General features: G+C 38.2%; 2 protein-coding genes across 2 annotated transcripts; one reads left to right on the forward strand and one right to left on the reverse strand.

The window, feature by feature from the left end:
• Nucleotides 1–3,682: 3,682 nt before the first annotated feature.
• On the reverse strand, nt 3,683–10,320 carry LEPROTL1 (leptin receptor overlapping transcript like 1). Its single transcript, XM_072405411.1, has 4 exons — nt 10,124–10,320; nt 5,963–6,038; nt 4,910–5,096; nt 3,683–4,200 (listed from the first exon to the last, which is right to left on the reverse strand). Exons 1-4 carry the CDS (start codon nt 10,137–10,139, stop codon nt 4,084–4,086), a joined length of 396 nt encoding a protein of 131 aa, XP_072261512.1. The 5' UTR covers nt 10,140–10,320; the 3' UTR covers nt 3,683–4,083.
• Nucleotides 10,321–10,394: 74 nt separating this feature from the next.
• Nucleotides 10,395–23,085, forward strand: SARAF (store-operated calcium entry associated regulatory factor). The gene is made up of 6 exons (XM_072405410.1): nt 10,395–10,634; nt 11,911–12,089; nt 13,521–13,923; nt 15,314–15,440; nt 16,103–16,215; nt 19,608–23,085. The coding sequence occupies exons 1-6, from the start codon at nt 10,553–10,555 to the stop codon at nt 19,631–19,633; spliced, it is 930 nt and encodes a 309-aa protein (XP_072261511.1). The 5' UTR covers nt 10,395–10,552; the 3' UTR covers nt 19,634–23,085.
• The last annotated feature ends 3,065 nt before the right edge of the window (nt 23,086–26,150 follow it).

Genomic DNA, 26,150 nt, shown 5'->3' on the forward strand with positions numbered 1-26,150 from the left:
TCATTGGAAGATTACCCCCTCCATTCTTCTTTTAAAGATAACAGAAAATGTGTGGAAATCCTAATCTTACAATTTCCTTGACAATACCCAACAAGAAAAAAAAAAAAGAGGGTTTCATTCTCCCCAGCAAAGCCAGAGGCAGCAATACAAATTACCTTATCCTTTCTCGTTCTAAACAAGATAACAAGCATACAATCCTGCACTAATTGATCCACCCTCCAAGAAACAGATAAATGTATTGTTTTCATTAAATAAAAAAAAAAAAAAAAGGTTCACCAAGTGTGCATTACCCTGTTCTGTTATGAATGCCATGACCAATATTATGTCCGCATCACTCGAGATGACCAAGTAAATAAGCAGTTTATTGAAGATCATTAACAAAAACAGTGTTACCATAATAATTTTGTCAGCAGAGAGGCAGCAAAATGTGTAAGATGCCAGTGGTGCTGCTGCATCTCTCCTGCAATGCCACTAAGGCTGAATAGTTCTATGGCGGAGTCCAAATATCTACAGGTAATATGCCATCTCTATTGTACCAAATACAACAAGGGTTTCACTGATGCCAGGGATACTATCCACAGAACCCCATACTTTACTGCCAGAATGTCTGAATCTTTACATAACACATCACAGCACCTATATCTAATTTTTGGCAGGTTACTTTGTTAGCTTAGTAATACTAATTTTAACATTCCTTCAATGCAATGTTAGAATTCTACTACCGGCCTCACCCGTCATCTGCATCACTGGGTGGGAAGTCACCCAAATGGCAGATTCCTGGTGAATACACAGCATACAAGATTTTGGGAGAAAGCACTCCAGGACATTGCAACTGCATCTTCCCAAAAGGTATCAACTGCTCCATACTGACCAGAAAGACTGCAGATAGAAATGAAGGGAGTAGAATTCTAACTTTGCTTTTCATGTCCATATGTCACCTACAAAATGGGTGATTTTGGGGGTGGACTATATAAGCAGACTACCCATTTTAGTTAAAGGTCCCTTTTTAAGATGGTGGATTCCATAAAATATAGACAGTGATTAGATGGAGAATCTGCAGATTTGCATATGTAGTATATGGTAATTCCAAAGGAGGCACCAAAAAAACAATCAAAATGAAAATTAGTAGGTAGTCAGTACATTAAAATTCATTTTAATTTAACTCCCCTAGCAGCAGAACTAACAGATAAAAACTTTTACTCTCATATATTATGATGACATTCCTGCAGGAAATAATGCATCAGCTATAGATTTCAGGAAAGCTGGGTGATTGGCTCCAAATACTGAAGCAAAGGAGTTATTTTTACAGAAAGTCCCAAAAACCATCAAACAAGTCTAAAAATCTGTAATTGTTAAAACATTATTTAATGGTTGGAGACTCAGTGGGGGTTTATTTTACTGTACACATTGGCAGTGTAGGAGATCATTGGACTGCTCTATTTTTTTGGCTGCAGTTCTGATTTAACTTACCATAACATGGCTGTTCTGTGTTTTCAATAAGCCATATTACTGGGATGCAAAGAACATTTTGGAGTAGATCTCTCACAATTACATACTGTACAAAACTGCTGCTTTATTAATTTGGCAGCAAATTCCTATAATAAATGAGGCAGCTCAGAAATAGGCAAAAACGGGAGATATTAACAAAAAAGTAAAATGGCATAAATACAAATCTAAATATGTACACAAAAGTTAACCCAAGTTAAACAACACATATACATGTGTAGTAATCCTCGAAACATATAGTATACATATACAAAGAACTCTAGTGACATGGGAGGAGGGGGATCATTTTATTGCATTTCCTCAATGTAGAGTTTTGTAGAACATTGCACCATAATGCAAGGTTACCAAGCCCTGCTTCCACCTCAATGGCGCTAGCGCTATGGACCCTTTAAATGGATTAGGCTTCCACAGTTAAAAAAAAAAATAAAAAAAATGGTATCTTTAACTTAACTTTTTAACATTGCAGCAGGGAAAAATAACATACACACAGGATACTACTGTGTGCTTTGCACACACAAATGGAGATAACATGCCCTGAGTATGGAAGAATTAAAGTAGTGTATAATCACAGCACATCGCTTCATCATTCTAGTTTTTGGAGGCTTTAACCTTTCCCCCAAAGAAAAGATGTGTGCATGCATGTTATATTACCTTTCAGCTTGTGTAGAAACAGGATATCACCGCAGAATCACACTAAGACCATTTTACAATTACATTTAAAATAAGTGTACACTGTATGCAATATCCATGGCAACATTAAAAAAAAATGGAAAGCAAAGCAATGTTACAAATACATTGTCATGTGGTCACAACTTTTGTTTTTCCAGTGCAGGACTTAAAAATAAATACAAATTGTAGATTACAGTAATTTGATGTTGCACATTGGTGCAGGTTCTTTTACCAACAAAGATCATACTTACTAAAAAAAAAAAGTGTAAATGAATATCAGGGAGAAGCTTTTTTTGTGGGCGTCTATGACTGGCTGTCTGAACAAACCATCACCTCACAATCCAGTAAGGTTTCATCACATACAAGTATGTATAATGTCAGTTGCATTACTAAATATGTTTATGCACATTTTTGTGTTTTACATGCCAGTTCCTTCTACATTCATTATGCATATGGGGGGGGATGTGCCTTTTTTTGCCTTTAGGTTTGCATGTAGAAACGCACAAAATGCCACATCTTCTATTCAAAAATGCTGTAAACTGTGGCCATAGATGAGAATAAGCCGCATATGACCAGTTACATTTAATTTCATTTTAGATGTCATCTAAAATAGAGTATGCATGAAAGAAAATCATGTAAAAACCTAAACTGACTGTCCAGTATAAAAAAAAAAACAAAAAAACAAAAAGAGTAAATGTTTTTACTTATCTATTCTGGTGCCTGTTCATGAAATCTTCACTCATGAGCTATGGCACGCAGAAGAATCTTTCTCATCTGTCACCTCTAGTAGTGTGTAATTACCATGTCTGTCATCACAAGCTATAGTTAAATCCACTGGGTCATACATCACTACAGGACAGATCAGTGATATAGGACTGGCAGATAAAACTTTAGTGTGCAGAGGGGACCATGGACCACCCAAAGGGTGCCAAATACTGAGGATTCTTTAGCAGCCAAACCTTTTGAAGAAAATGAAGATCCAACGAAGGAACAGAGGCATGGGCAATTAAACAAATTTTGCAGGGGGCTTTTTCTTCAATGAAAGATGTTTGCAACCTTTGTTGAATGTTCTGACAAATGAACTCTGTCTTTCTCTACTAGCAACCAACTAATATCTTCCCTATAGGTTATAAGCTGCCAGTGCAACTGGAAAATAATACTTTGGTTACTGGACCAAGCTAGCAAAGTTACCCGCCCCCCAGGATGACCACAGCTTACATTCAGTTATATTTTGATACAATGTAAAGGATTATTTTACTAAACTCTGGTACAACCAGCAATGGTTTCATTTTCATAGTGTATATTATATGTCAGGAAGCCACAAGTACAGCAGTGCTGGTATCTGACCTCGCTATGTCTAGCGAAAAGCTCCAAGAAATTCTTCATTGTCAAACTGCAAAGGACAACATTTTCACAGAATTCCATTACAAAATAATAAATAAACACAGTAACATTAGTCATGTCACTTTAGAGATGATTGCCAAAATATAAAACAGCAAAAACAAAGAAAAATTAAACCTCTGTTTTAACACTCAAAAAGAAAGTGCATTATACACAGCAGATTTTCTTGAAGACTCATTTGGTGAAGTGAGGCCTGGACATCATACAGGGAATGGACAGATATTTCTGGCATAAAAAGGAAAAAAAACAGCAAAAAATACTACAGGTAGGTATCCTAGTATGAAACAGTCTAGCTAAATGACAAATAAAATGGATTGAGTCAGACAAAACATGGAAGAATGTTTTTTTTTTTTCTTCACTAAAGCGCTTTTCTTGTAAGCCATACCGCATGTCCATGGCAAAAAAGCATGAATAAACAATGTGACAGGACTCCCACTGTCCTTCTACTGGCTGAATGGGTGCTTGCGGGAGTCTGGCTCATTGTAGAAGACATTCTGGTACTACGGCTCACCACTGCTGCCAGCTGAAGTCATCGTTGCTTCCAAACACTAAGAAAAAGCCTAAAATGGTGGAAAAGATGACTGCATTTCCTGTGAGAACCAATGCACACGCTCCCCACTGAATCTGTGAAGGAAAGTATACTGTGTTAGAATAATACTCATTACTCAAACTCAAAATATTTAGATGGACACAAAAACGGACAATACATAAGAATTTAAAGAAGGGTTCGGGAGACAGTGGGAAAGTTATGTTACCAAGGACCGGTGACTACTATAAGGTGATTGTGTAGAGGGGCTAAAGTTTAGCTACTATACCATATTGCAGGAATTATTGACGAGAAGCCCAGATCTCATTGATTGATGCTCCAGCACAATCCAAGAGTGTCTTCCTGTGAGATCTGGGCTTCTCAGTGTTTTCATAGATTTTATCAGTGGAATAATGGAATCTTGCTTAGACACAGCAGACACAATTAGGGCTAGGGTAATCCTCCCCCTGACACCATCATAGGGATTTTTATTTTAATTTAATGCATCATTTTAATGAAGGAGAGGAGCCCTCTGTAAACAAATACACCTAATTATTGTAGTACTCAGTCTCCTTTAAGTTTGGAATGGAGAAGGAAACAAGTTTGCCAAGTTTAAAAAAAGTTTTTAAAGAAGCGTGAATTCTGACATCAATGCTAATAGACTTCAAACATTGTCTGTGTAAAAAAAATGTTGCCTTTACCTTTTTATTTTCTGAACACCTGGGCCAGAAGCAATAGAAAATGGAGAAAGAACCTGACACAAAAACATTTCTAATACATCCTTATTATGCCAAGATATTGACTCACCACTGTAGCTCTTGCAAATACAATTGGCAGTCCAAACGCAGAGACAACTATTCCCGTTGTTAGAAATATAGCCAGTTCCTTGCAGGCGTTACTAGTAGCATCTGAATCATCTACTGCTCTTCTTGCAATGCAGTATGGAATAGGGGCCAGTATGTAGAAAAACAGCACAAACAATGGCCAATATGCACTATATAGTAGAAAGAAACAAATATTAATTTAAATGTATACCAATTCATTGATGTCTGGCATGTTCGGGCACATGCATTACTATTGTTATGACCTCTCCGTATTTCAGTCAATTAAAAAGTACCTTGATCTGATGAAGCAGACGATGTTCTATGAAACGCCTCATCACTTATAGTGATACTGTTAAATATTGTGGCCCTAGAGACATTTTATTACTTTAAATAAAAAAAGGTTTATCAAATTACCCCATAAGAAATCAAATTCAAACACTTGTACTGGGAAGAGAAAAAACAATTATGCATAACCAATAAATAAATTTCAATAATGAATCTGTAAAAATATTCATTATTGTATTACTGTTGTAAGCCTTAATCTAGTTAGGGTAGAAACGTGGATTAAATGTAAGTTTACCTATATTATGTTGATGCTCTGCAGAATTTTTTAAGCAGGATGGTGGCCTCTTTATTGTGACCCAACACATCAATAAGCAGTCAAAAACAGCCGCGTGGTTGCTGAACATTGCCAGGTGGTGGGCCGGGCTGAAAGGTTCTGGGGAGAACACTGCTCTGTATTGTGGACAGGTCCTCAGAATTCTCACTTACAATGCAGCACTATTGGTCATTTCAGGCCTGTGATCACACCACAGGTTGGGGGTCACGCAGAGGTGGAACCTTTATGGGTGCAAAGTATAAGGTAAATAATTTGTCAAGTAACTTTTGCAGTGCAGGGATTCCCCACTGAAACAGTTTTCTACCCAAACTGGATTAAGAATTTTTACATAAATATTGCTGTTGATTGGCTGCCTGTTTACACGGACAATGTAGTGATCAGTTTAGGCAAGAGAATAGATTAGAAAGATAAACCTACTTATATTGTGGCAATGCACAGCCGAGCATCAGAAACATCAGACCAATAGCTCCTCCAAATGAGAGGCTGATTAGGGCTGGAACAAAGCAGAAAAACATCAAATGAGTAACTTGATGAGTCAAGAACTTATTGAAATACAACACCTAATGTTATGGAACACATTTCAGCAATGTGCTGGGGACACACAACCATACAATGATGGGTTAAACATAATACTGCACTTGATATTAAACACAAAACCTTGCAGTAAGGATGGCTTCTTCCAACCCAGCCCTGCTCCTCTCCACCAATACCAGCACCACCTTACAATATGAATTCTTTGGTGGTCTTTCTCTTCATGGGATAATCCCATACAGGTGCACACCTTCTTCAAACCTTAATGCATTTGTTTACAGGCTACTGTGGTACTATTGCCATATTACAGATACAGAATTTCACTATTACTGCAAACAATATTCTTTAGCATGGCTTCTCAATGATTCTGAAAATCCAGCATGACCTAGGTGTCTATGTGACTTCCCATGAGGATGCTCATCACATAATGGATAATAGAGAGGTGGGCATGGGAGGCCAAAGTGCCATTAGACAATGTCTAGATACATTTGGAATAAAAATACAGCTTGGGTTTTTTAGACCTTTATGAAATAAACCCCAAATACCTATAGCCAGATCAGGTCTTACTAGCTCACAGGTACACATTAAAGCCAAACGCCATGGAAAATAAAAAGTTATATATGCAATGACGCTCCCCAGTCTTTTTAGACTTACACAAATCTATTGTGTAACAACAGAACACTTTATATTATGAAGGATATTTTATATCATATATTGTGTCATTGCATCTACTCCATAGGTACAGTGCTGTGATTGAGAATAATTGTTCAGTACAGGCGGAGGGTGGCTGGTAAGACCACCAGCTAACTACAGAGAAATGCTGCCACCACAACATAAAACTAGAAAATGTTTTATGTTTAGATTTAATTTACATTTCAAATTCTTACAATGATTTTTATATCCAACAATGATATCTCTCTGGGACCTGAACTCTATATCATCAAGTCCTAATATTAGATCAAATACAACTCTAATATGTTCTACAAAAATGAGCCATACCATCATCATACTCACATATATTCTGCTTAAGAAACAACTTTAGGAGAAAAGGATGGGAAGACTACACGCTATTTATAAGGAATATATATAAGAAATAACTGAATTGAAAGTGATGTGTGTCATTTAACACAACAAAAAGCAGACGCTACTAAATGAAATAATCTTACCACAATTATCCCGTCTAGTTTCCATGTCTTAATGTTGCATGAAATGTAAAGGACTAGAGCAGATGCTGCATGTAGTCACCACAGCAAAATAATTTGTCATGCACTAATATAAATTTAATTGGCCGGTTTTAGAGCATAAAGAACATCTAAAAAGCAGACAGACAGTCAGTGACTAGAGAAAGGAAGACTGGAACCCAGACTCAGAAGTAGTCAGCAGACAATCATCTGACTGCACTAATCCTCCAGGGTGTATCTAACTCATTAAATCAGAAGGGAATATTCCAGCATTTCATTCATTTTCCTTCCACGGCAATCTATACTGAATACCGCCCAGTGTGACACAATCCCTTCAATAATAATCAGGTCCTAACATGAATCTACTAGTCAGCTTTATTATAGACTGTACACACTTTCCCAGAGCAAAGACTACAATTATAAAATGACGGCATGTGAATCCGATATGATTCTGCAAGTCTTGTGTAAAGCCTGCAATACACAATTCCTGCTTCTCCAGTTAGATTTTGGCCACAGAGGAAACACTGGAAGCTTGTATCAAGTTCACTCCTCATGGGGATCCAGCATTGGATTTAAAGATAAATAAAAAGGTGCAAAAGAAAGACTTTTGCTTTATTTCAGGGATATTTATTGAAAAAACAAAACTTTGTTGGGAGGAGTTTTAAAACCCTTAAATATGTGACCAGGGAATGTAAAGGTGGAAAAATATGTCTATTTCCACCTGAACTCCATTTGGTACTCTCACACCTTTCTTCTCCCCCTCTGAGCTGTGTCTCCTGGTATTTCTTGTCCTTCCTCCTTCCTGTAACATGGTTACAGGGGCTGCAATGGTATATCTGCAGAAGGAGGAGTCCACAGTCAATGCCAGGCTCCGTGGCCAATCAGAGCGAGGGACATGTCAGTGCCAGGCTCCGTGGCCAATCAGAGCGAGGGACATGTCAGTGCCAGGCTCCGTGGGGACATGTCAGTGCCAGGCTCCGTGGCCAATCAGAGCGAGGGACATGTCAGTGCCAGGCTCCGTGGCCAATCAGAGCGAAGGACATGTCAGTGCCAGGCTCCGTGGCCAATCAGAGCGAGGGACATGTCAGTGCCAGGCTCTGTGGCCTATCAGAGCGAGGGACATGTCAGTGCCTGCCCTCACAGCTCAGCATCCTACAATGTGTTATGAGAAAAGAAGACACCCCGCTTATCTTCAGCTTATACTTTGCAAGCATGTTGTACATTAGCTTCTCTCAACTTTATTACTTCAAAAGGATCCTTAAAAAACAAATTAACAAAATCAGGTCCCAGGGAACCCTTGCTAAAAATTGAGGGTTCAGTGGGAAAAACTTATTTTAACATTGGGAAGAATGTCACCTTTAGAGACAGATAAAAAGCTCATTAGTGTCATGCTGCTGGAGCTGCCATGTGGGGTTGGCTCTGGATCCATAGACAACAGACAACCAAAGCTCCAGGAACTGCTAGTAACTGTGATCAGCACAAATCTCTCTTTACTTTGTTAATGCTGAACTCAGGGAAAACCTACCACTCGCCATATATCCCTCCATCTATGCAGATCTCTTCTTACAAACATTTATTCGCTAAACGTTATTATTAGTTCACCTCTGCTACTGCCGACAGCCCAACAAACCGCAAACCTCAGCTTCCTTGTGTTGTGTCTGGGCACCTTTGATAGCAAAACAATAAATATCAGCGTACAGAGGGGATTTCTCAGCTCCCAGCACTGCCTCTCACACACTGTATCACCACATAGGCATTTAGGTCACCTTAGATAATACTCACACATCAGACAAAACTAATTGAATAACAGGATATAAAGCAAATAGCTATCAGTGGATGGCCAGGACAGCACAGATGGAGAGGAGTAAGCTGAATGATTCTCGCAATCCATCAGACTCAGAAATTAGTTGTCCTCAAGATATCTGTTGGAGGTAAAGCTAGAGATCAGCCCAATTAAATCAGACTGATGAGCACATACCATACAGATCTGTGCCATGGTACACAGCTCAGTGCAGTCATGAACACTGTTACTTTAAGAGCCGTGTTCCTTTATGGATTATCCCTCACAGTGCAGCTTCTGAAAGATGTCCATGCTGGGAATACAATTTGTAAAAAATAAACGTGAAATGAATGCCATTGAATTATAAGCTGTCCTGGGCAGGGTCCTCTCCTCCTACTGTGTCTGTCATTTGCAACCCCTATGTAATGTACAGCGCTGAGTAATAGGTTGGCGCTATATAAATCCTGTTTATTAAGAATACATAAAGTAGTTGAAGAAACTAAACCAGGTGTTGAATTTAAGGGCTGGGTAATATATCTGAAACTGCTTAATGCCCAGAAATTCAATGAACAATTGACTCAAACAAGTCTGCAGAAAATGCTTCTGCCTTTACTGGCTGCATGCTTATTGCTGGTTCTCAACTAGCTTTCCCCAGTCAGTAATGGCCGGCTATATACTTCTTATAATAAGAGTCTCTTTGTGTATAGAAGTCTTCAAGTTGTATTAATATGATACAAATCCTATGGCAGTGCTGGATATCAGTCCTGGCTTAGTGTTAGGCGATGGTCAGCTTACACAGGGCTGCCTTGTACTTCCCTGCCATACACGAAGCCACACCCACTCTCCCCATAATGTGCCAACCTGCGCCGATTGGCCTAACCCCGTCACATGACTCATCATACCCTGAGGTACTAAGAAGGGGGAGGGGTGGTAAAGCAAAGCCGCTGCTCTGTTCTGAATGGGAAAAGCAATTAATACTTTACTAATAAGCAGTAATCTCACACAAGCATCTGACAGAACGGCAATGATAATCCCAGGAAGGCCTGCACACTACAACAGTTATATGTGTGGACACAAAATCATTACCTTTGATTCCAGCCATTGAGGAGTGTGTCAGAGATGTACAGATGAGTCTCTAGTAATGCACCTCAGCTGTCACACATAAGTATCTTCTACATACAGCTGCTGCCTTTTCCCGGTCACTTTCACACTACAACTCCACACCTAATATTAGGTTCCCAGCGCAGCCTGTGTTGACATGAACAACTTCCGCCGGAAAGCCACCCAAGCCTCCCCCTGAGCTTCAACTTCCTGTCCTCGCCTAACTTTATCAGCAAGATGTGTCAATGACAAGACTCCGTCCCCGGGCCTCCGCTCAGCGAATCACCGCAGTACACGTACCAGGAAGAGAGCCGAGTGATGAAACTTTGTGTAATGCGACATCAATAATAATAACAGCGGCCTGTCAGCATCGTACAGGAGACATCGCACACATCGCATCGCACGGACATAAAGATGCCGCCTGTGGCTGTATCATCCTTCCTGTGTCTGCTGGCTGTGTTGCAGCTGTCTGGGGTGCAGGGCTGGAGCCAGCAGGGTAAAGTTCCATTTATTACTATGAGGTCTGAAAATTGTCATTTCTGCCTTGTCATCAAGATCCAGGCTTGTATTAGTATTAGTGTGGCTTCTGGCCGGCATGCTTGTGGTATCTCTTAGATTGTAAGCTCTTCGGGGCAGGTTCCACTCCTCCTGTATCTGTCTCATAAACAACCCCTATTTAATGTACAATGCTGCGTAATATGTTGGCGCTATATAAATCCTGTTTATTAATAAATCAGTGCAAGGATCAGGATGAGAGATTTCACCTCCCAGATTCTATCCGTCCTGACACAGGCACCATATTGGATCCATACCCGGCCATGTATTGAGGTGTGTGTGATCGGAGAGGTGACAAGGTCTGTGTGTGACCGGCGTGCCGGGGGTATAAATGCCCTCAATAAGACAAACCCAGCGCAATGCATCAATCACAACCTCAGAGAATTCTACTAAACAAACACAATCGCCCTGATTTATTATTAGACTAACACAGGAGAACCTGGGGGATCCAACAAACCTGGAATGGATCTGGACCAGGATTCAAAACATTAGTCGAGTAATAGAAAATGATTTTAAGAGATCCATTCCAGGTTTGCTGAATCACCCAGGTTCCCAAGGATAGTCCATCTTCTCCAGTGTTGGAGATCTTAAATTAATCAGACCATGAAATCTCCGGGTACAAAGGTTAGAAATATAAATCTACCTGATGGGACAATGAGATTACAGTGGTGTCGGCAGAAGATGAACTTTAATCCTCAGGGAGTGTAAAGTGATTGTGGCCTACCAGACAATGCTGTGATTGTACCAGTCCATTGCCATCTGCTGATATGGGAAGCCCTGCCTTTTATCTGTTACAGACATAATCTAGAAGTTTAAACAGATTATCTATTAATATTTTTAAACAGGGTTTATATAGCGCCAACATATTATGCAGCGCTGTACATTAATTAGTTAGAAAGCAGAGGACCGGAGCTTCAGAGAGTAAAAACCCCACAGAGCCTACGCAGTGCTTTCTGCCATTGAACGGATTTAGTATAAAGGGAGAGATTGCTGATTAATATTGAATGCTTTCTCCTGGAATTCTTATCTGTATTAGTTGATCATACATTGGGATTGAACAACTTCTTCTAGATCTTCTATCACTGGAATATTTCAGGACTTTGCTTGTTTTAATACAAATGAAATAAATTATTTAGTATTGTTACCAAGTAGCAGCCATACTACTATACTATGTTGTTATATATGAGGCAATGAATTCTTTTTTTTTTTTCTTGCAGATAGAGTCCTGCTAAGAGACATTCAGGCTATCACGCTGTATGCGGACAGATATACTAATGCACGACGCTCAGCCCCTATTCCACAATTGAAATGTGTTGGGGGCAGCGCTGGCTGTAGCGCTATGATCCCACAGGTGGTGCAGTGCCACAACAGAGGATGGGATGGCATTGATGTGCAGGTACGTGTGCTTTATAAAACTATCTTTGTTACTTTGATATACATTCCTGCTATATAGAATACTGTAACGGTGACACTTTCAGTCCCACTGTAATACAATCATTTTAGCCTTGCTTCTCCAAGTGAATCTTTGGCTCACAAGGTGTGTGTTTCTAATTACATCAACATCAAAAAAGTGGACTAGAAAAAAAAAACATTTAATGTAAATCTGTTGCCCTCTTTACTTTTCCAAGGGAGACCATCATTATGTGATTTACAAGTTTCTTGCTAATTCCATGGCAGTGAATATTTGTCAGAGCCACACTCCAGGATAAAAGCGGAAATGTATTTTATTAAAACACCATGATACAAACTCTACAAGTAGTTACTAGTCCCCAACCCGATGGGCTTAATTCTAGAGCTCTTCTACAACACTGTGACTGAGGTGACTGCTTCAGGACTGTGCAGCTTGGAAATCAAAGAATTGTACCCCACAGTGAATGAAAGTGGAATAGGAAAAACAAAGTGACCAAACTGGGCATATACAGGGCAGCACGGTGGTTCAGAGGTTAGTACTCTGGCCATTGCAGCGCTAGGTTCCAGGTTTGAATCTCAGCCAGGGCTCTATCTGCATGGAGTTTGCAGGTTTTCCCATTGTTTGTGTGGGGTTTCCTCCCACATTCCAAAAAACATGCAGTCAGGTTCATTGGCTTTCCCACAAAAATTGACCTTAGACTGTAATTATTATTATTATAACAGTATTTATATAGCGCCATCATATTAAGCAGCGCTGTGCAAAGTTGATAGTTGGGTCACTAACTGTCCCTCAAAGGAGCTCACAATCTAATGTCCCTACCATAGTCATATGTCATTAATGTAGTTCAAGGTCAATTTTGAGGCAAAGCCAATTAACCTTACTGCATGTTTTTTTGGGATGTGGGAGGAAACCAGAGTACCCGGAGGACACCCACGCAGACACAGGGACAACATGCAAACGCCATGCAGATAGTGTCCTGTCCGAGATTCAAATCTGGGACCCAGTGCTGCAAAGGCAAAGGCAAGAGTGCTACCTCTGAGCCACCTACAGATACATTTCATGATAACAGATTTACCAGGCAGAAGGAGTGGGGAAATCTCTATCCACAACAAATACAAAAATAAAAACAGTTTTTAGTAAAATAGGAGAAGCCTAGAACCCCGGTAAGCTTTTGATTGCTGCCCCTGTATGGTAAAACCACTGTCTCTGGGACAAAGCACTCCAACAAGTCATTGGATAGCAATAAAACATGATGAATTCTATGTTTGGCAGAACTGTGATAGCTTTGCCTTAAAACTAACCATTGCCTTTCTGTCCATGGCTTGTTGATATCCATATTCTTTCTGCAATCTGAGAATAACTTTAAAGCATGTACAGAGTTTTGCATTTTCTAACTGAGACTTATTCAATTTCCAGTGGGAATGTAAGGTGGACATGGACAATGCTTACCGATTCGGCAAAGTTGAAGTGAGCTGTGAGGGCTTTGATTATCCCGATGATCCATACGTCCTGCGCGGCTCTTGTGGTTTGGAATACACTCTAGAAGTTACAGAAGAAGGACGAAAGAGATCTCAAAGTGGCAATAGCTTTGGTGGCTCTGGGTACTCAAACAGCTGGAATTCAAAGTCGCCCTATGATGGGAGCGGAGCTGTTGTTTTTCTGGTACTGCTGGGCCTGGCCTATGGGGTGTACAAGTTATTCTTGAGCGGTCCTTCTATGCAGGAACAGCAACCTCCACCTGCTTATGATGGACATGATTACCAACATTACAGCCAAGCTAGCGCACCTCCTCCTCCTGGTTTTAAATCAGGCTATACAGGTAATTACAAAATCATTTATTTCTATATTACTTCCAGTAATTCATTGGTTCAGTATGGGATCATCAGGGATGAAGTTAGCCTATCTCATGCTTTAAATAGTTTTGTAAGGTATATGTAATTTCATACAGGAACACATTAGAGCGTTCTCCACTGCTATTGGGAGCTTCATTTGATACATCTACCCTCTGCTGAGAGCCTATATAGTAGATGAGAAAATCTGCAACAGAGATACAGACAAAAATAAATATCTGACAAAGTATTTTTTCTGTCTGTGTTTCTTCTATAAGGGTCTATTTATAAAGAGGTGACATTCAGTCTTCAATCTGAAATTTAATGAAACTGTTCCTGGTAGAGAATCTTCCAGGTCCATGTGTTTTAATGCGGGTAATTGATTCTCCACCAGGGAATGTTTCAGTGAAGATCAGGTTTACTGCTTTATAAATAGACCCCATAAAGTTACCTCCTTGAAGTGGTACAACATCAGCTGAAAGTAAGGATAAATCTCTGTTATAGAGCCCCTGATTGCAGTAAAACATGACGGGCTTAATTCTTTCCCATTTTATCCAAATTGAAAAAAATATTTTTAGCTGGACATACACTTCACGTGTTGTGGGATAGTCTGGGTAACAGCGTACGTTCAAGGTTAAAGTACATCGGTTACAATAGTAACATTTTGGCTATTGGTTGGGAGAACAGGCAGACATTTTCATAAAGAAGGTGAACAATGGCAGCTCCCATATTTTGTTAAAGATTTCCAGGCTTGAATGGTTATGGTGAGGGTTAAATGAGGATGCTTGAAATTATGGTGGGAGTTATCTGTTAAGTGTTAGGAAGGGATAGTTTTTGGGCTACTGACATATAGGAAAACGGTGATTTTTACCTTCTTTAATGCTCCAGTTAGCACCAATATGTCTCTCCTCTTCTCTTAATTCATGATTATTCAAGCAATATGATTAGCCCTGGAGAGAACCTCTTCTGTCTGATGCAAAATTGCCTCAGATTGCCATTGGGTGCTTCTATCTCTTCAGTTACATCAGTGTTACCCAACATTGGCACCTGGCTGTTAGGTGAGATCTCACAAGGCCTTGTTAGGAGTAATACCATTGGGGGGGACGGGCTGCAGCTATGGAAATAAAGGCTTGGGAATTGTTGCTCCCTAGAGTGTTGAATTACCTGGCACTTTTACAAACCAGACGTCTCAAGAAGCTCTGTGCCTGTAGGTTTTGGCTGAATAGGAAACAATGTTTAACTATAACCTTTCAAGGTGGTGACAGGGTCTCTTCCAATGGATGGAAGCCCAGTTGTCACTCTAGACCTGTCTAGCATTTTAAGAATAATCATTAAGCAAAATGTATTTTGTATTAAAACATTTTTTTTATCTCTTCTCAGAAAATTCTTCAGGATTTGGCAGTTTTGGTAATGCAGCTTCCTACGGGAGGCAGGCAACTCAAGGACCAGGATTTTGGACCGGTTTGGGAACTGGTGGTGTCCTAGGTTATCTGTTTGGTAATCGGGGGTAAGCACTTTATAAAAGGAAATATTTAAGATAAAACTTAATATTTAAAACATATATTTGGAAAGGTGGCGATGAAGATCTCAAAGCCAAGGAGCCCTTGGCATTAAGATCTTCATCGCCACCTTTCCAAATATATATTTTAAATAAGCCAATACACATTAAATGTTTTCATCCCACAAACTGATCCTTCATGATCATCTCTGAGTACACCTATACACGCATTGCATTCCTACTAATGTTCCTATGTAGGTGATGGGTGACCCTCAATTTTGGATTACAAGCGAAATTGCTGCCCCTATTTCGTATCTTTCTTGTCCTCCCCCCACAACTCCATAGAACAGAAGAGGTTGCTCAGCACAATGATGAATAGCAATAACATGTTGCTGGCTTCACGGGTCCACATGGAAATGTGTGTGTTAGTGCAATGCATCAGTGGGAATGAACCCTGTACTGGGTAAAAAAAAAAAAAAGTACACCTATACAGATTTGTGGCTTAACACGGCTTTCTTTGGATGCTATTATGTTTCCCTGTACTTTAATATGGTGGTATGCGTGTGCCACATTGTCAAGTTGAAGCTGACCTCAGCTTATGTATTTTCACCAAGTGCACAGCTTTGTAAGTGCTGCTCACATTGATGTCCCTATTTATTCCCATTTTTCAGGTCTCAGCCTCACTATACAGCTTATTCCCCTTATCATAATACATGGAGCGGACCCTCTTCCTCTGGACCCTCATTTGGCCCTTCACAAAGTTCTGGAGTGCGAACAGCCTCAGGTAGGATTACTATTCAAATATACAAACATATTCCATCCACGTGTGAACCACTTGTGAAAAGGCTTTTTATTTTAAATGTATTTATGTCTCAAAACAGAAAAATATATTTCTTAGATATGGTGGCCACACTTGATTTGATTTTACTTTGTTTTTTTCTCTTTATTTTGACTTCATCCTGTCCAAGAGTGACAACGTTGTGCTGTATCTGTGGATGAGTAGAGTTGTCAGCTTATGGCTACCAGCCACCTTCTCCTTTCTTCATCTCCATACCAAGGGGAGGATTGTTCTATAGATCATGCCTGTATAAATGTGATAATAATGCTTGGGATAACACAGCAAAGTACACATAACAACACTGGAATGTTAAAGGAATAACAAGTTTATTTTCTATATACTGAACAGATATAACAAAACACGTTCAGTGGTATATTTGACGGCCAGGAACAAATAAGAGAAATTAATAGTTGGTGTTTCTATACAGCTTCAATTATTATTTTAATTTATCCTAAAACCAACTCAAAGTAGTGACACTGTAATCCCCTACTGGGGCTTTTAAATGTTACTGCAAGTGGGCGCTGTAATTCTGAACTTCCCTATAGCACCATCTACTGATGAGAGCTGGTATTGTAGGACGTGAGGGCGTATGTGGATATAAAATACATTGAGTACATTGTTCATGACAGGGAATTGGGGTTTTACACTACTAAACCGAACCTTCATTTCCTGGGCTTTTGCATGCATCAAATTATTTAGTCCTCTCTGTTATCACTGGGTTTTTTTTTAAAGATTTACATTTCTCTGCAGCTTGAAAAAGGTGATAAAAATGAGGTAAATCTCACACATGCTGCCTTTCAACTACCTGACCACATTGTCTTCAACGTCTATGTGTGTAATGTTTAAAATTTTGTGATTGAGCAGGGCAGCGACTGCCAGACTGACCCTTTTCTGCATTTTTATATAAATGTGACCTAAAACATCATCTGATTTTCTAACAAGTCCTAAAAGTAGGTGAAGAAATCCTTATTGAAACAAATCAAACCAAAATTATTATATTTAGTCACAAATTTATTGAAAAAATTATTTTTCAATAACATATCTGTATGTGGCAAAAGTAAAGAGAACACTGAACAGCAATGGTGTGTATGGCAGGGTAGCAAGGGGAAAGACACTGCTCCCCATTAAAAATATTGCTAAAGATCATGTGGAAAAACCCTGAAGGATACTGGAAAAATGTTTTGTGGATGGATGAAGCCAAAATAGAACTTTGTGGCTTAAATTAGGAGCATTACATTTGTAGAAAGTAAAACTGGAAAACCCAATCCAGCATAAAACATGGTGGGTGGAATTATTCTAGTTAGGGCCTCTTTTGATGCATCTGGGCCTGGACAGCTTGCTGTCATTGATGGAACAATACATTCTGTACTGTACTAGAGAATTTTAAAGAAAAATGTAAAGACATTTGTCCGTGAACTGAATCTCTACCAAAGAATGCTTAATAAAAAATTAATGTTAATGTTCTGGAATGCCCAAGTCAAACTCTTGACCTTAATCCAATTAAAATGTTGTAGTCTGATTTAATAAAGCTCTCCAAGGTTGGAGAATATACACTTTCATAAGTAAACCTGGGTGATCCAGCAAACCTGGACTGGATCTGGTCCAGGATTAAAAACATTTGGTATCAAATTTTGATATTTGTTAGCAAATACATTCCAGAATTGCAGGATCACCCAGCTTCACTGACTAAAGTGTATCTTCTCTAGCTCTCTAGTATTGAAGAACTTTCATAAATCAAACAGATTGTGAGCAGTTCATGTGAGGAAACATCCAAGAAGTGAAGATGTTTTATGGAGGAATTGGCTACAGTAGATGTGCAGGAATGATCAACAAGTTACTACAAATGTGTATTTCCAGTTATTACTGCACCAGGGGCTCACACCAAATACTGAGAGCACAATTATATAAAATAATGAGAGCACAATACATATACAAAACTGATTGGTGTCCTTATTTTAGTTGATAAAAGAAATGTCCACTGTTACGATCTATTGTCATTATCTATATACATATGACATGAAATACATACAGCACAGACATCGATGTCTGACATTCTTTTTAACATGTGTAAATAAATTGTATATTTTCATTATTTGATTTGTTATCTATGTGGAATAATGCCAGCTAAACATCTCAATCTATATAATGAGTCAGTTGTTTGTCATCAGAAACCCCTCTAATAACACTATGTAAGGGATTGGCTAATATAAAAACATATCACTGAACTTGGTGCTGAAATTCTTATACCTGTATTTAATCTTGCATTCATTCCATAGTCAGTCAGCCTGTGCACTAGTTTATGTGTTTGCAAAGCATGTTACAATCACCTCTTTGTGTATGAGTAGAGTTTTTGTGTGCTTTTTGTTAGTGTTTTCCACAGCTCAGTGATGTTTCTCTAAAGTGAAGATAATGGTCACCCAGGGAGTGTTTCAGCTGCATGAGCATTTCCAGGGAAGCTGCTACACACCGTAGGTCATTACAGGTCACTGCACCTTTCAGCCGACCACCAAACAGAGCCCACAGCTGGCTTTGCTGTTGTAACAGTCAGTGTGCTTGGAAAACAATGTTTACACGGATCAGGGGGAGGCATTCTCTTGTGTTAGGCTGTTGTTGTATTGCTCCAGTTACATATCTCCCTTTTTAAAAGCTGGACAGAGTTGGCATTCTAACACTGATGCTGTTATGAAGACCAAACAAGCATTGGACCCATGAGCCCAGTGCGGTTTGATTTGTAGGTACAATTGAAAGTTGTTTTGTGTGTATATCAGGGTAAATATATCAGTTGTTGTATACTGATTAAATACTTACTATTCAGTGCTTTTGCAAACAGAGAATGTTAGTCATCCAGTCTCCAAAGCAGTGTTTCTTGACCCTTTTACCATGGAGAACTCCTTCTATAATTACTAGATCCACAGCTCACAGTACATTAGCATGGTGGTTTGTAGATAGAATGTTTCTTATATTGCTGGCCCTTGAAACGTTAACCAAAAAGATCATTGGTGTCACCTAAACTGACCTGAGAAACACTCATTGATCATGACCCAAGGAACCCCTAGCAACCTCTGGAGTTAAAAAACCATGACACCAGTTGTATTTTTTAAGGGATCTGCAAACCAGGCTCTCATAAAATCTTTGCAAATTAAAAAGAAAATCATCTTTTGTTGAGTTTTTTTAACTGTTGTCTGCTTTTGAAAAGAATCATATTTACTTTATTATATACTTGTATATATGAAATGACTGTATTTTCAAGATTTAGCAGTTATTCTAATCACAGTAAAACTAAACAATTTATTGACTGACACAACAAACTATTCTAATTATTTTTCATTCTTTTTCAGGCTTTGGGGGAACAAAAAGAAGATGAAAGATGTATAGAGATAATTAATGGATACATTGTATTTATATTGCACCCTCTCAAATGGAGATTAAAAATAAGTGTGTGAATATTCTAATATGTTTACATAGAGAGTTCATGTATAGTTCTGGGTGGATGATATGAGTCTTTCATTTCCAACTTGTGTGATACAGTACTGTGAAATCCTTCAATACGCAGAAACTGTAATCGTCCTTGATAGAGGGTACTAGATTTTGTTAACTGACACAAATCAATTTCTTAAAGTGTATGTAAAGGTAAAATTCTTTCATGTGTATGTAGAAATAAATAGGAGTTGTCATGTTTTGTTTATTTCTGTGTCCCTCCAGGGGGATTCCCCAGTTTATGTCCCAGTGATATTTGACACAGAAAAGATATTGTCCACTGGAAGATTTTCTCTCACCACATATTATTGTGGAAACTTTTGGGATCTCTGTCATTTTCTAACCTTAGATTTTTTTGCATACAATAGCCCCAGGACAAATGTGTTTTTTTCTATTAGAGACATAATGAGGAATGAAAACTTGCCAGGAGGTTGAAATATTTTATTTGCATACATGTGAAGGTGTAATACCAAAGTTTACAAATGTTATATAAACTTTTATTTAAGGGTTGGATGCCTAGTCTTCACTTCACACTATACTATTGGGCCAAATGGGAATGAATAGGCCAAAAATTGTTTGTTTAGCAAATTCCCTAGTTACTGTAAAACAGCTCCACGAATTTGTGCTCTGGAAAACTTAAGAATAATAAAAAAAAAAAAATCAGCCCAGCCAAATGTTCATTCTTGTAGCTAAACATGAGCTTAACATTTGGTGTCTTGATTGGATATTATTTTTAATGAATTGTCAACCTGACCATTAGATATATTGGAATAATGACACAATACTGATGGTAAATTCACAAAATCTAAAATCATAGACTTTTAAACTGGATTCCTTGTACTTCAAACAAATTAACATTACATCTGACTGTCCTATCCCTATATTATATATATATATATATGCAGCTGGATTTTTGTCTTTGATAAAGTAAGGTTATAAAATCCCAGGTTTTACTTCCTGATTCTGTCTAATGGTAAACACCTAAGGCAAAACTCTGCCCGCATGAGGCGGGAGCAAATATTTACAGAAAATGTTTTATTAAGACATATAAAATAGAGATGTACTCCTCAATGAAGCCCAGTCACATCTTCCTTAGAATTGTTCTTACCTCTTACTTATTGGACCGCACCACCATTAGTAAAATAGGCATGGCTTCCTGAACTTTGGAAGAATTCATAGTTATAGGGGTTGAAGAGTAGTAGGAAGGGTTTGTGTTCAGAATGGCAAGCAGTAGGAAGGATGAAGCATTGATGATGAGCAGGTAAATGAATGGAAAACCAACAGTTTGAGAGTTGAGCAGCAGAGAAGGAAGAACACCTACAATGACCAGCAGTAGGAAGGACAGAGCCCCAACAAAGAGGAGCAGCACTGAAACTGGGAGGAAGAAACCACTAGAATGACTTTTATAGGTAGATTTAGCAGTAGATTACTTGATAAACCTTATTTATATGCAACAATAAAAAAGACTGCCATTAAGAGTTTAGGCCTGTCTGACGTTTATAAAGATTAACCATTTACTGGAGATATGTAGATGAAGACCGCTGAAAAACCTGAAGAATCCTTTAATATTTCTCCATATTCTCAAATAAAAAATGTTTGACTGGAGTTGGCTTTAAGCAGCCACTGATAACAATACATACAGATAACAGTAGCAGTATGTTATCTCACATACACACATTGGGCTCTATTTATAAAACAGGGAAACAGACATCCCCTCAAACATTCCCTTGTGGGAATCTTCCAGGTCCATGTGTTTAAATGGCAGTAATTGATTCCTACCTGGGAATCTCAGATTCACTATTTTATGAATCAAGACAATTTTTTATGTGCTAGAGTTAATTGCTAAGATATTTTAGGGATAACCTTAAAGTTGCACATGGGTTGTTTTTTATCTCTAATATATAATATTAAAAATGTGGAGTTTCTTTGGTTTGATGTATAATTCTTAAAGAGCTATTGCAGCAGAGTTTTTGCTTTCCATTTTATTTTTTTATTCATGACATTTTTGTGCGCACTATAAACATATATAGGCATATACTTAGGGGTCTATTTAAAAAGCAGTGAATATGACATTCACTTAGAAGATTGTTCACTAGAGAATGTTTAAGTCTATGTCTCATTGACTCCTGTATACATATGAGTTCTTCAATGAATGTCAGATTCACTGCTTTATCAAGTAACCGTAGTAAGCTGCTTTTAGTGGTTATCATTGCAATGAAAACCCACTAAACAAAAAACAAACAAACAGTGAAATAACCTATAAAACTAAAAAATAATGTCAAAGAAACTGCTGAAGAATGTCTTATCATTGCCAGTTCTCTAGGCCTCTCTCCTGCAGGTCTTTATAGAAGGAAAACTTAAGCTAGCAATACATGAATTGTATATTAGTTTGATGGATTTTTAATGTGATCAACTTGTTCTATATATTTATATATATATATATATATATATATATATATATATATATATATATATATATATATATATATATATATATATATATATATATATTGGTTGTACCATCACTCACCACAATCATTGTACAATTTTTAGATTTAGAATTTAGAATAAATAAAATAAGCAACTGAGAGGATAACACTGGACATAAATCAATTAAGCAGTCTCACGTACCTGTCCCATAATAAAATAAACAGAAATTTTTTTCTCCTCTGCCCGAGTTTCTTACAGTTCTGCACTTACATTGATTACTTTGATTTATTTAACTCCGTAAAAAAAAGAATTGATTTATTGTCAATTCATAGAAGTAATCTAATGGAGCTCTGTATATGCAATATTTTCAATCAATTGTAATAATGTTTATTTAGACAGAACTTGTTTGGTTGGGGCTCTTTTTTTGTCGATTTGTTTGCAATCGAACCCTCTTTTTGTGTCACAATTGATCATTTTACTGTTTATTGTAATTGATGATGTGATGAATATGATGTAATATTTATTGAAAATACCATTAAGAGAAAGTTGTGTATTTCATCGCTGTAACTGATACACAAATCCATAATTGTAGCAGGGAAGGCAATGCTAATGTACAGGTCTGGAAATAGATGTATGGGGGTATCAGGTCACCGGTGACTATCCAAACCTAATATCATGGTTTTAGGTAGATTTAAAACCTCATCCTTCAGCTTTTGTAACCTTGCAGGACTAGTGTAAGTAGGATCTCTTTCCTATTGTTTATATGGAAGAAAGAATAGAAATTAATATTGTCTTATCACTCACAGCATTTGTAATATTTGTGTGATGCAGTAAAATACAGAAGGACTTACTGGGCATTGTTTTCTTCTATGTTTGCACTATCGAAAAATAAAGGTTACTGATGTGCAATGGTTGTCTCTGGTCTGTGTAATTTAATGTGACAATGTGACGTTCTTCTACAAACGTTTTTTAGCAGTCATTGGGCCTGATTTAATAAAGCTCTCCAAAGCTGGAGAGGATAGACTTTCATCAGTGAAGTTAAGTGATCCAGCAAGGCTGGAATGGATCTGATCCAGGATTGAAAACTTTTGTTAGCAAATTACTTTGAATAAATCCATTCCAGGTTTGCTGGATCACCCAGCTTCACTGAGTGAAGCCTGGGAAAGCTTTAATAAATCAGGCACATTGTGTTAAATTCATAAAGCTGTTACTCTATGATCCGTTGAGAGTCACTGGAACAATATATCACCTCGGCTTGTATAGTGCCACCTTAAAGTAGAATGCACACTAGGCCAAATAACTAATCCCTTCTACACATCCATGTTGTAACTTAGTTTGGTGACCTCTGCTAGATAGAAGTGTCTTTTCATGGACTGCGTGAACAATTCTTCAATCAACAGATGCTGGTAGGATGCACACAAGAACTTTCTAGTCCTTAATAGTTTTATCCAGTTACCACAGGCTTGGATAATCCCCTGGGCACAGGCTTTGCCAGATCAAAATTTTTTTACAGTCATCCTGCAGTATTGATATCACTGCAGATGCTCGATTTTGAGTGCCAGAGGAGAGCCTACAGGACTGAAGCAGGCTTGGAAGTTCTCTCTCTCTCTCTCTATCTATCTATCTATATATATATATATATACATATTAGGGCAGTCAGTGCAATGTGTGTCAGTGGGGGTTAACCTCCATTTGTAAAGTAAATCCACTTTTTTTTTTACTTTTTAAAAAATGATTTACATATTTCTACTCAGGTATTTGTTTATCAATATGTAAACCAGGAGTTCTGTTTCCTGGTTATGTGTTTCTAAGCAAACTAAAAGGACTCTATTGCATGACACAGCTAGGGCAGTGGCATTTACTGCATCCTTGAAAGAATTATGTGAATAGTGGGATAGCTGCTGCCTGCTGTGCACAATAAACAGTAACTAAATGCTTGTTGGCATAGTGACTTTTTGCCACGATCAGTACAGGTAGTCCCCGGGTTAAGGACATCTGACATATGGACGACTCGAGATACGAACGAGGCTTCCCTTCTGGTTCGTGTGCAGGATGGAGGCTTGATGGGGGGACGGTTTGCATGACTTGCAGAACAAATCTTTTGCTGTTCTGCAAGCTCTTGTAACTCTTTAATGACCAAGACAAACTCTGCAGTTGTTTCTTTTTGCATATCAAAGCACAGCTTGCTCCAGAAGTTAATTAATGTCTAGGCTCCATAAAGAGACAAAAATTTTTTTTGCTTTGTTTGTGGTTACCTCACAGTGAGGATTTTTATACAGTAACTGACACCACGCTGCCTAATAATAGGTTGAGACAAACATCTGTCCTAATTACATTTATTAAAATAATGTACCTATTCCGACTTACATACAAACTCAACTTAAGAACAAACCTACAGTCCCCATCTTGTATGTAACCCGGGGTCCACCTGTATGTAAGTATGTACAGTACGCTTCATTATTACAGCACACACTGTTTGTAGGTGTCCTGCACTGATGACAGGTCCTGAAAACTTTCACACTGCATGCCTCGAAGCTGCCATTTTCACTACCACATTCATGGCAGATTTCCAGGTCAGGTTAGACAGCCACTGGTGTAAGAGTCTGGTTCACAACAATGCCACATGATATGGTCCAGGTCCATGTGTTTTCAATGGCAGTGACTAATCCTTCATCAAAGAATGGTGAAAGTCAGATTCACTGCTTTAAAAGTAGAAGTGTGTCAATGAGGCTCAGTTTTAACATTTGGGGCCCAATTTAAATCACAATAAAAATCGGCCCTGCTTATAAATACAGCCCATAATGTTACAGCACACTATAGAACATTACACGGAATGAATCCTTGGTCTGTACTGCACACCACAGCACTTTCAGCCATTTCTACTTCATTTATCAGATACAGTCCATATGCTTTAATCTCTAGTTACCTCACATTCACCCAGCGTGAATGTGCAGTTTTGCTGTACTCATCCTCTGTGAATATTTTATATCGAGTAAATAGGAGTATATGCAGAGTATTGTACATATATGTAATATGTTGTTGTATTGTACATGTGTTATATGTTGTCGTATTGTACATATGTGTAATATGTTGTCATACTGTACACATCTGTTATATTTTGTTGTACTGTAGATATCTGTTATATGTTTTCGTATTGTACATATCTGTTATATGTTGTTGTATTGTTTATATCTGTTATATGTTGTTGTACTGTACATATGTGTTTTATGTTGTCGTATTCTACATATCTGTTTTATGTTGTTGTATTGTACATATGTGTTATATGTTGTTGTATTGTATGTATCTGTTTTATGTTGTACTGTACATATGTATTTTATGTTGTTATATTGTACATATGTGTTATATGTTGTATTGTACATGTCTGTTATACGTTGTTGTATTGTACGTATCTGTAATATGTTGTCGTATTGTACATATCTGTTTTATGTTGTTGTATTGTACGTATCTGTTTTATGTTGTCGTATTGTACATATGTGTTATATGTTGTCGTACTGTACATATCTTTTATACGTTGTTGTATTTGTTGTCGTATTGTACATATGTGTTATATGTTGTCGTACTGTACATATCTTTTATACGTTGTTGTATTGTACGTATCTGTTTTATGTTGTCGTATATGACCTTTCCTATCAGTTAAAATCTTCTGAGTTGTTTTCCGAGCAGTGAGGGGTAACCTGTAATGGGGGATCTGTTCCCAGGACAATTCTCTTCAGTTTGCTGTGGTGTTTTCTGAGCAGGAAGGGAAATCTCCTGAGTTGGGTGCAGACAGCAGAACCTGACAGGTGCTCTTAGCGGTCCTATATGACGTGCAGAAGTAATGTATGTCTGGCCAGTCATTATCTCAGGCTGTGATAATATCATCATGACATGAGAGTTTATGTGTGAGAGAAGTCATGTTACCCCGCCATGCCCCTTTGCAAATCACAGTGACTAGGCAGCGTCCCCTCCCCCTC

Source organism: Pyxicephalus adspersus, chromosome 3, assembly GCF_032062135.1.
Source record: "Pyxicephalus adspersus chromosome 3, UCB_Pads_2.0, whole genome shotgun sequence".
In the NCBI taxonomy this organism is placed as follows: domain Eukaryota; kingdom Metazoa; phylum Chordata; class Amphibia; order Anura; family Pyxicephalidae; genus Pyxicephalus; species Pyxicephalus adspersus.

Coding starts and splice junctions, on each gene's coding strand:
- LEPROTL1 (XM_072405411.1), bottom strand. Junction 5,097..5,962: donor TGTGCATTGCCACAATATAA/GTAGGTTTATCT, acceptor TCTACTATATAG/TGCATATTGGCCATTGTTTG. Junction 4,201..4,909: donor TATTTGCAAGAGCTACAGTG/GTGAGTCAATAT, acceptor TTTCCTTCACAG/ATTCAGTGGGGAGCGTGTGC.
- SARAF (XM_072405410.1), top strand. CDS start 10,553: ATGCCGCCTGTGGCTGTATCATCCTTCCTGTGTCTGCTGGCTGTGTTG. Junction 10,635..11,910: donor GCAGGGCTGGAGCCAGCAGG/GTAAAGTTCCAT, acceptor TTTTTCTTGCAG/ATAGAGTCCTGCTAAGAGAC. Junction 15,441..16,102: donor TATCTGTTTGGTAATCGGGG/GTAAGCACTTTA, acceptor CCCATTTTTCAG/GTCTCAGCCTCACTATACAG.